Source organism: Ailuropoda melanoleuca, chromosome 6 (assembly GCF_002007445.2).
Source record: "Ailuropoda melanoleuca isolate Jingjing chromosome 6, ASM200744v2, whole genome shotgun sequence".
Classification (NCBI taxonomy): Eukaryota; Metazoa; Chordata; class Mammalia; order Carnivora; family Ursidae; genus Ailuropoda; species Ailuropoda melanoleuca.
The window spans coordinates 98,341,761-98,352,703 of NC_048223.1; the positions used below are offsets into that span (position 1 = coordinate 98,341,761).

A 10,943-nucleotide genomic window follows, 5' to 3' on the forward strand; every position below is an offset into this window, starting at 1 on the left:
AAGGTGAAGCCCCAAGTCATCATTGAAATACAGAGTTTTCTTGTATTTACTAGCATGAAGGATCCATAGCTATGGATTGCTCCTCAGTGGCAAGAAGCACATTTTCTAAGATTTTTGTCATTCAAGAAACTCAAAACAAGTTTTCCCAAGGAGGCACTTCGAAGCTCCAGAAAACATTTGCTGCCAAGAACCAAGCGCAGCCGTTGAGGGAGCAGAGGAAACTGGTGCTTGGTAAAAAACCAAACCAAAACAAAAGGCTGCCGCCCCTTTGGGGATGGCAGAGTTCCCAGATCTACAGCTGAAATGAGTAGATGATACAAGATATTCGATATATAAAAGAGAATCCAACTACCGGAAGCAGAAGTTTTCTCTCGCAAACTGACTTCTTCTAAAGCACAAAAACAGAGCAACGGGACTGCTAGGGACAAAAATAATGTTGTTGATGAGAAGAGGCCCACTTCTCCGCCAAACCAGGGTAAACCTGCCACCCTTTCCCTTCTTTCCTGCCTCATATGCTCACACTCATGGAGGTCTCTAGAATGATCATAAGGATACCAAGTATTATCCAAAATGGAAGAACAAGTCAACAGTAAGCTAAGAAGGGCAGCAATTGCACAGGGGTGTGACAATGGCAGTCAACGAACAGGTGTGTTTCCTTCTGGCAGCCAGACACTGCTTGCCCGAGCCAGGTGCACTGGCCGTGTCCGCCAGCACCTGGGAGAGGCAGGGTGAAGGTAAGAGTAGAATAGGGACAAGTCTCCCAGTGGGCCAGGTGGGTATGTTTATGTTGTTTTATTCCTCACTTACAGTGCGATGAAGTTGGCACCATAATTGCCATTTTACAAATCAGAGGCTGAGAATCCCATGGATTAAGTGACTTGCTCCAGATCATGTACCTGGTGAGTGGCAGGTAGTTACCAGGACCCCAGGCTTCATGCATATGTGGTTGTCAACACTTGTTGTATTCAACAAGATGCTGCAAGTGTTCTAGAGAACAAACAAAAATACAAGCGAATTGGGAATAAAATGGGCCAAAAAAATTTTAAAAGGTTTCTTGACCGCAAGTTTTTCTCAAAAACTTTAACGTTCTAAAACAAATTGTATAAAATTTGTCTGGCTCTCCTGAACTTAAGTCACTACCGAACTTTTTGTTTTGCCTGGAACACTTCACAAGACTAGTGTTCCTCGGAACACATGTTGGGAATTATGGCAGGCTCTCCTTTATTTTCTTTGAGATCTGAGTCTGTTTTTGAGTGGGCCTGACACCACAAGTGGAAGAGTCTAGGGACATCAAAAGGCCAGTGAGAAGTATTCTGAGAAAATACCTCTCAAGTGTATGGGGACCAAGGAGAAGGACAGGGAGGGACAGAGGAGGGAAGGGGAACAAGAAGGCTGGGCTGTTATAGGAAGAGTGAATACTTCTGAGGACTTTTTGCATGCCAGTACTCTTTGAAGTGTTTATTTAGTCCTCCTAACCACGTGAGGTAGGAATCATTATAATCCCCCACTGCACAGATGAGGGAATTGAGGAACAAAGAGGTTTGGTAACTTGTCCAAGGTCACACAGCTCATAAATGTCTGGGTGTTGAATTCAGGTAGTCTGGCTCCTTTACAACTGTATTATACTTGTTCATACTAAAGAGACATTTAGCTGGGAATGGGTAGAGTGGAGAAGGGTGGTCATGGCAGAAGAGTCATATCATAGTTACCCAAACAGCATAGAAGTTTAATAATAATATCAACTTATGTTTGGTTTCTACCTTCTATTTTAACTGGTGTCTACTATACAAGTTACTGTGTTACATGCTGGGGATTCCGGTGTGAATACAACCTACATGAGTCCTGCGCCAACAGGATTTATGGTCCAGTAGGAGGTACACGCAGGGGATTAGAGCATTGCCATACAGACTGACACATACTCTCATGGGAAGGAGGCGTGGAAGACTGTGCGAGCAGGGAGGGCACCTGACCCAAATTTACGATAGACTTTGACACTTGATAAAGGACTTCCCCCTCTACACACTGCTTGAAAGGAGGAACAGTTGGTATGGAGGTATTTTGGAGAGATCAGATCTTCTTGTCCCCAGGACCACACCAACAGCTTGGAATTCTAGGAAGGTGCTAGAATGGCCTGACTACTGGACAGTTCGGTCCTTCTTTTGAGCTTCTCCTCCAGGAAGTGCAAGGTTCTGGTCCTCCCTAATCTCTGTCATGGCTTTAGTGTAGATGCAGTAATATCCCATTGACTAGGCGTCTCCAGAACCATCAATGAGCACTTAGCTTGATCCTGGGCATGGCAGGAACAGGAATGTTCCCCTCAAATCCACATTCCCAGTGCTTCCCTGCGTTTCCAAGCCCTGATGTATTTAGGGGGAACCATGTGACTAGTTCTGACCAATGGGTTATGACCAGCAGTCATGTGTATCATTTTTGAGACAAAGCATTTAATTGCTGATGCGAGACCCCCCAGTGCCCTCTTCTCTGCCACAGTGATCAAGACAACCTCATTATCCAGGCAGGTACAAAACTGTGAAGCCTCCATCAGCCTGAGTCTTGAGTGAAGAAGAGCCCTCTACCAAAAAGTAGCATGACAGAAAATAAACTTCTGTTGTGCCAAACCACCAAGATTTGGGACTGATTGACCCATATACAGGACCAAGGGTGTGCTCAACACCTGGTGCAAATAGCTCCAGAAAATGGTGGTTCAGTAAGAGGAAATTAATTAATTCCTGCCATTAGCAGCAGTGCCAATGAGAGTAACAAGAACAATTGACCTTTGTACAGTGGTTCATGATTTTCCAGGCACTTTTACAAGGATGATTCAGTTTAATCCCTGAAATAACAATAAGACTTTGGTATACTCAGATCCATTTCAAGGTGAAGCTTAGGGGTTTCACACTTCCCTTCCCCAAGCCATGACAATGGCTTCAGCTCTCATAACTGTCATCCTAGCACAGGTAACATGATACCACTGAAAAGGACCCTCAGAGGCCGTAAAGAGGACCTAGAAGCCACAGATTCCCTCCCCAGAGTCAACTTCAGTAAGTTATATAAACCAGGCAGAATTACACAGCCCCTTCCATTCCTCAGGGAGATAGGACTTTCACACAAAATATAAAAGTGTTTGTTGCTCAGCCCTGTATTGTAATTATCAGAAAACATGTTCATCGCTGCTCAGCTTACTCTGAGCAACCTCGCTACCTTGGAATCACAGCTTTCACTAAAGCCACATGGTCACCTCAAGGTAATTTTTGTAAGTCCTTTGTTTTTGTGGTGGCAAATATGATTCATGTTTATTATGGCAAATTTGTAAAATACAGAAAAGCACAAAGACAAAAATAGAAATCATGCATAAATTGACAACCAGCGATATCTACTATTATATCAGGCTTGCCATATATTTTTCTAGTCTTCTCTGTCAAAATTGATGCCATACAGTAACTACTATTTTGTACACTGATTTTACAATTATTAGATGGAGAACATTTACTCATGTTTTAAAGTATTTTCTCATGAAAAAAAAGAAAAAGAATAAAGTATTTTCTCATGATGTGATTTTAGTGGTTGCATGGTGTTCTATCATACTTTATCACCCCACCACTGTGATTGGACATTCATGTTGTTTTAAGTTTTCTCTGCAAAAGGCTGCAATGAACATCTTAGTGCATTCATATTTATTTGTCTCTCTTTCCTTAAAAAAAAATGAAAATGCTGGTTCAGGGGATTTGGATGTCTTAAAGATTTTTTTGTCAGAGCTCCTTTTAGAAAGAGTATGCTCCAGAAGTATAGGTGAGCCATCATTTCCTACACCTCACTTTCACTGGACAGTGTATCAGTCAGGGTCCAGTTAGAAGAAAGGAAAAACAAGCCAGGTATTTCAACAGAAAGAATTTGATATAAGCGATTGGTCTGACAGGCATGGGAAGACTGAAAAGCAAAAAAACACTGAGATAAGTCAGAGAGTAACTACAGAGAGCGTGGCTCGCCCCTAGGGCTGTGGGGACAAAAGGGCCCGAGTTGGGATTGCTGGAACCTCGCATGTGGAGCAGGGAGTCTCCATGGAGCTGCAACACAGATCTCTGAGGAGGGGGCGCTGTGCTGTACTTCATAGGAAGACTCCAACCCCTGAAAAGGACATGTGCCTGGCTGGTGCTGGTATCTCTGAAGGGCATGATGAAGCTATGACTGCTTGTGCCACCATAAAAAAAAAAAAAAAAAAAAAAAAAAAAGTTCTGAGTGACTCAGTCAGTTAAGTGACGGATTCAATTTCAGCTCAGGTCATGATCTCATGGGTTGTGGGATCAAGCCCCGTGTCAGACTCCCTGTTCAGTGGGGAGTCTGTTTCTCCCTATCCCTCTGCCCCTCCCCCTGCTCGCATGTGTGTGCTTTCTCTCTCTCAAAATAAATAAATAAAATCTTTTTTAAAAATGCTGCATAATGGAACCACCTGCTGCAGCCAGAGTGAAAAACCATCACTGAGAAGACTGTGAGTGTATCAGCAAGCAAGCCCAAAGGATCGTGACCTTGGCCTCTGTCCAGCTTTGCAGTGTCCCTCTAGTGCCCCCTACTGGTAGAGCCTGGCATGGAGCCAGCTGACGAGTAGAAATGGCATTTGCACAGTCCCAGCCCCAACCTCAGAGAGCCCACGTTAGAAAGGTAGATTTAGGGCTGAGAGACAATAGCCTGATAATCAGACAACCATCATCACATTTTAAATTTTTGTTGGTCATGTTTTCAATACCAGTGATTCAAAGCAGACTGAGTAAGACATTGGTTAACATCTTTTGATGATTTAGTAGTTTTATAAAACATAAAGATCTGATTTCAGATCCAACTGGCTCTTCTCTAAAAACAAAACACCAGATTACAACCGACAGTTATTTGAAGTGCTTCCTCTGTGTCAAGCACTCTGCTCAGCAGGCTGTGCGGGTTATCTCGGTTAGCCCTCATTTTACAGAGGGGAAACCTGAGGCTTGGGGAAGGAAGCACGGTGGTCAAGGTCACAGCTCAAAAAAATGGACGTGAGATTTGGGCTAGCAGACTGCCATCAGAGCCTGAGCTCTCAGCCATGTCTCTGTGCTGGTTCCCCATCTCCTTTGCCATTTAGGTGACACACTTGTTGTTCCTCTGGCCATGCCATCGGGATGAACATAACAGCCCCAGGCTCTTGCAAGAGTCTTTTGCTTCTCTGTGCTGTGGGGCCACTTGACAGTTAAAGACTATGTTCCCACGCGGAGCGCTCAGCACGTCAGTAACCAGACGCCTAACAGGGAGGTCCAAAATGGGCTCTAGGCCCCCAGATTTTTGTCTTTGGCAAACAATCACAGAATACTGGAATGGCATGAAAGATCCTTACCAGATGTCTGAGTCCCTCTGTAACATCTCAATGAACAATTGTTTGGATTGCATTTGAACACTTGTCATAACCTGTACTATCCCACTGTATAATGCAGTCTCCCTGTGTTTTCAGACAGTTCTAGTTAATAAAAAGTTCTTATTTGCAGAGAGTTAAAATCCACCACTCTATAAGTTCCACCCAAGATTTCTGATCTTGCTCTCTTGGACAACCCGACTTTCCAAATGCTTGAAGGCAACCATCACATCGCTCTTCCCTAGTGTGGTGAGGAGTTCATGTGACTTCGGGGGTAGCTAAATTCTCAAATCATATAGAAAATGGATGAGCAGAACTTTGATTTTTATTGGAGTAGACATGCACAGAGGAAGGCTTCTTGGCAGTTAAGAGCACAGGTTTTAAAAGCAGACAGATCTGAGTTCCAGTCCTAGCTCGATCATTTTCTATCTATAACCATTTACCAGCTCTGCAGCATTGCACAAAGTGTTTACCTTAGTGGAGATGCTAGTACCTATCAGAAAGTGACATTATGAGGATTCAGTCAGCTAAAGCTTGTAGGTGCTTGCCTCAACCACATAGTAGATGCTCAATAAATGAGATCTATAAAGTATATTGATGAGAGGCACTAGTTTTATTTTGCATATAAGTTGTGAAAATGTCTTTTTATGGCAGTAATTCTTATCTAAAGATCATCCTATTCCATCCCAAAAGTTCAATTTTAGAGTTACATAATAGACTATTCTCCAGGCAACCTTAGTCCACTGAGAAAACTGAGATATGTAACATTTGGAGTCTGAAGACCTGAGTTTAAGACCTGGTCCAGACTCTTACTCTGTGATCTGGAGTAAATTGTCTGAGCCTTGGTTTCCTAACAAAAATGCGCTAACATAGCTAAAATGTCCATCATGAACTACTGTGGATCAATTAGAGGTGACAGATTAGAACATAAAATAATGTGGAGGGATCTGATCCACTTTTTTCAATGAAAAAGTGATCAGCAGAATGAGAAATTTAACAATGCCATTTATGTAAAATCAAAACAACTACACACAACATATAACACCCATGGAAACTATAGAAATCCAGTGTATTATAATGATTGCCTAAGAGAGGAAGAGAATACAAGCAAGCTGGAAGAGAATGCAAGGAAGAACGCAAAAAGGAATCAAAAACAAAAATAAAAGGGGCCTTAACAAATGAATGAATGAATGAATGAATGAATGAATAATAAATGGATAGACAGATGCTAACATGGGAGTAACGATGCTTCCTTACCTTCCTCATGAGGTTATTCTAAGGATCTGGTAAGATTATGCACAGGAAAGCAAAGTTAATTTACTGTTTCCATTATGATTTCCACAATGAACAAATGAGCTGAATGGAGATAAAAATGCCCCATTGCTCTTCAGCAGAAAGCTGCCAGCAGGGCAGAGCCCAGGAAACCTGGCCCTGATCTTAAGATGGCTATAAGATGACATCAGAACTCTTCATGACGGAGGGCAGGCTCTCCCTCACTTCTGGAGATGCCGCTTGATGGCACAGATAGAAGCATCAGATGCCTCTTCCCATGGATCCTTTGCAAATGGTCCACTCGGGCCCTCGGAAGAAGAGGCCCAGGCAAATGGGCACCTCGATGGTCTCTCCTCCCCATGACATCAAATTTCAGGATTTGGTCCTCTATATTTTGGAGAAGAAAATGGGAACCACCCGCAGAGCCTTCCTCATGGAGCTGGCACGAAGGAAAGGATTCAGGGTTGAAAATGAGCTCAGGTAGGACATCACTGATTTCACTTTGTGAAAAAGCAGGGCTTTTGTGAACAGCTTCTTCGGAACCCAAGGAACCTATATTTTCCTCCATATACAGAAGAGGTGATATTCTCACTGGGAAAATGGGTTTGAAATCAAAGAACACATTCGAGCCAACTAATTAAGGGGAATAAGATGAGTGGGAATTAATATAATTATGCTAAAACTAGTTGGCACCAAAAGATAAGGTTTGGGGGTTTGTTTTGATGTTGTTGTTGTTTTGCTGTTCACCATTATGAGATGAGGTATTCAGAGATGATAACAGAAGCTAAATTGGAAAAATTAATGCTGAAACCACTTAATTTTGTTCCTGACTAAATTGGACAAAACCCCACTGAGTTCAATCAAAAATTTTCAGCTACTCTGAGGCAGAAAGAATGGTTTCGTTTCTTGGCAATTAAACTAAATCCCTGGCTGTGCTGAGGTGACCAGTGTCTGTGACGGGCTAGGATGAGAGACGGTGGCTGGCTCTCCATAGGCACCCAAATTGGCCTTGATCATGCTTTTCTGAAGAACAGTCCTGTGGGGTTCCCAGAGCAAGGAGTGCTGGTTAAAGATTCAGGGACGGCTCTGTGCAGGGCTGGTAGACACGGTGCTGAGAGTGATGAGGTCAGAGCCCAGACAAAAATGCAACTGAAGCCACGCTTTGGGCCACCTAGACTCCTTTACTCGCAACCCCACTCATCCCATCAATTAGCCTTGTTGTTGTTCTGACTGCTACATTAGCTCTTCACTGGTCTCCACTGGATGGAAGAGAAGGCAAAACAAAATCCAGAAACAAATGCTATTAAAACCTTGACCTAAGTAGTTCCAAACAGAATGGCCAGGGGGCTTGCAGCAGATAAAGGATGATCAGTGCCAAGTGGCTGGCTTTGATTGTCCAAGGAATAGATTGACCACAACTTTCTCAGGAAAAACTGTGAGAATTCTATGTGAAAATAAATTTTTTTATTTTAAAAATAGTCTTTGATATTTAAAAATAAAATTGACAAGCATTTCCTGCTGAAGAAATGCCAACTTCAAATTGCTAGAGAAACATGGGTCAAAAGTCAATAATAAGATATGATGATTTTCAAAATATTCATAATTCATATGAAGAGTCAAAGTCACAGAAACATTTTATTTTTTTACTAAAATGCCCTATTCAGAAATTCCCAAGTCTCCAGGGGTCTCTCCCCCATCTGATTTTTCTTGGCGTGTTCTCCTTTGCCCCTCTCTGCCTCTTGTTTTCATTTTAACCCCCTATCTCACTTGGGATGTTAAGCCCCAAATCTCAACCTCCCTTCCATGGAATTGTAGATTTCACCTAACTGTTAAATCTAACTCATCTCACGGACTTACATAAAATGTTGGAATTAGGGGAAGAAAAGATGACATAGGTAAAGAGGCCCAAACCCAGAAATTTAAAAAAAAGGAAATTAAAAAAGAAGAAATGAAAAGGCTCAGCAAATATGGAACTGCTTTTCGTGGTAAAGAAATTTGACAAGCACCAGGCAGGAAGGTGACACAGCCAGATGGTCAAGGTACCACTTACATAGAAAGCTCTCGTTGAAACGTCCACACTTCCAGCAAGGGCTGAATAGTTACAGGCACCACTACAAATACAGACATGGTGGCTGAGGCAGGTACTTGTAGACACACGGGAGGCAAGTTTCTTCTTCTGGCCGCAGAGCCAGAGAGGCGGTTCCGGTTGTCCGGTGCCTACTGCTAAGGACCAAGCCCAGCTGCTCAGGGTACAGATGAAAGTGATACATGGTGAGCAAACGGCTGCCATGCGTATGATGGTGGCAAAGCTCCCAGGCTGACAGCCCAGAAGACACATTAAATACAAACGTGTATGACAACTCAAAAAGAAACCACAGGAAGCAGAAGTCCCAACTCTCAAACGGAATTTGTGTGCATAGATACATAGACTTTACTTGGAAAGGGCAATAGAAATTGTGGTAGGGGAATATCTCTAGATAAGAAGTCCAGAGACCTCCAATTCTGACTCTGACCCTACCCAGCATGTAGTGTGGGGCCAGACCCCCTCCCCACTCTCTGAACTTAGCTTTCTGAAAAATACTTTATCCTATCTGAGGTAATCACCAAATGTGATGATGGATGTCAGTGTGCTCTGGTAAATTAAAAAGTTATACCAATGTAAAGTGGGATTGTCTTCTTGTTAAGGAGCTTGATCCATTCACCTTTACAGCAAAACCCTAATGAGAGGATTCTGTCTCCACAAAATGAACTAGGTTAGATGATAAAAACAAACAAAACAAAGACAGGAAGGAAACCTATCAAAATGTTGTAAGTGGTTATTTTGTGAGGAAGGGGTTATTACGAAGGGATTATGGTTGCTTTTATTCTCTGTGTTTTCTAATTTTTTTTACAATAAGTATATATTTTAAATAAAAATGAAGTTGATATCTAAAAGAAAGGATACTTCTCAATAGTGAAGACCATACCCTCCTTTTCTAGCATATAAGATTCAGAGAAAGAGGAGCCAAAAATATATATGTGCTCTGAAAATGGGCAGCAATCTCTATAGTTTCCAGAACATTCTTTGGCTGCCAGGAGGATTACATTTGAGGAAAAATGTAACTCCTACTTTTATCTGGACCTGAACCCATAGCTTAGAAATGGTACACCTGAATCCACTGAACTATTTGGAGCTAATGAAAATTCCTCAGCATATGTACACTATATCTTATATTTAGAATTGGTTTCACTTATATTATATGTTATATTATATATATATTATATATATAATGTTATATTTCAGAAGACATGCTAGTCAATATCCCATAGGAAGCTGGGTCTTAGAAATCAGGGGAGATGTCAAGTCATTTGAGGCGTGCACATTCGTGAAAAGGATACTGAATTTTATTTCATGGCCAGCATTCTAAATTTTAGAGCAACTTCATAATCCTCAAATTATCTAGGTCAAGGCAGAGAAGGGCGAGAATCTAGTGCTTGCCATGTTCTTATTTCATCCCTGGTTTCAGCACTTTGAGCTATTTTAAAACTCTGTCATCAACCCTCCTCTATGAACACAGTAGTGAAACCCACTATGTCTTGACCTAAACCACTGATGTCGAAGAAGAAAGTGCTGTGGCTAGAAAGGGTCACACCCAGGGTGCACCGCCCAGCAGCCTCACACTCACTCAGGTCCGCTGCTAGAGCAATAGAAACCCACTGGGTGACACTTTTGTGTCATTTGTCACACATTTGTCCCCTTAATTCGTCCACAAGAGTAGCTTTGGAACATATTGTCTGATAAAAGCAAGATGTACCCCAACCTTGAATCCCTTCTCCCTATACCTCTCTGCGTCTAAGGCCTAAGACCCCAGAAACCCTCCTAAAGGACGGAACTTCCTCCCCAGTACAGGAATGTAATCCATGGCATAGGGCTGCCCCAGCTCTGCCACTTGATTTTACTTCTAACCTCATCCAATTACTCCTCCCTGGCTCCCCAAGGGCAAGGGCATCATGGGGGCCATCCTGTAGACCACAACCTTAGACCTTTGACATTTTCTTATACATAGTGGCTTCAGGAAATATTTGCTCAAAGAATGATTTATCTGGTGAATATAAAACCAGCCAAAGGAACTTGTGATTACCAAGATTAATTTTTGTAATTAAATTTTTTTTCTATGATATCCAGTATTACTTTTGTAATCAGCAAAATAATAAAAGACTTTATAAATTCAAGAACATGCATTGTAAGCTCTAGTCCTTCTCTGGTCCAACTTACTTCATGTTTCAAAATCTGTGGACTTTAAGTTAATGTTCATAATCT

General features: G+C 42.1%; 1 protein-coding gene across 2 annotated transcripts in view; it reads left to right on the top strand.

Annotated features, from left to right (window-relative positions):
* The first annotated feature begins 6,884 nt into the window (after positions 1-6,884).
* The window catches only part of DNTT (DNA nucleotidylexotransferase), a 28,609-nt gene continuing 24,550 nt past the window's right edge, over positions 6,885-10,943 (top strand). For both annotated transcript variants that reach the window (XM_034663047.1, XM_034663048.1), the window contains exon 1: positions 6,885-7,123. In XM_034663047.1, coding sequence (XP_034518938.1) covers positions 6,909-7,123 — 215 coding nt within the window. In that variant the 5' untranslated portion in view covers positions 6,885-6,908. The remainder of the gene's footprint in view (positions 7,124-10,943) is intronic.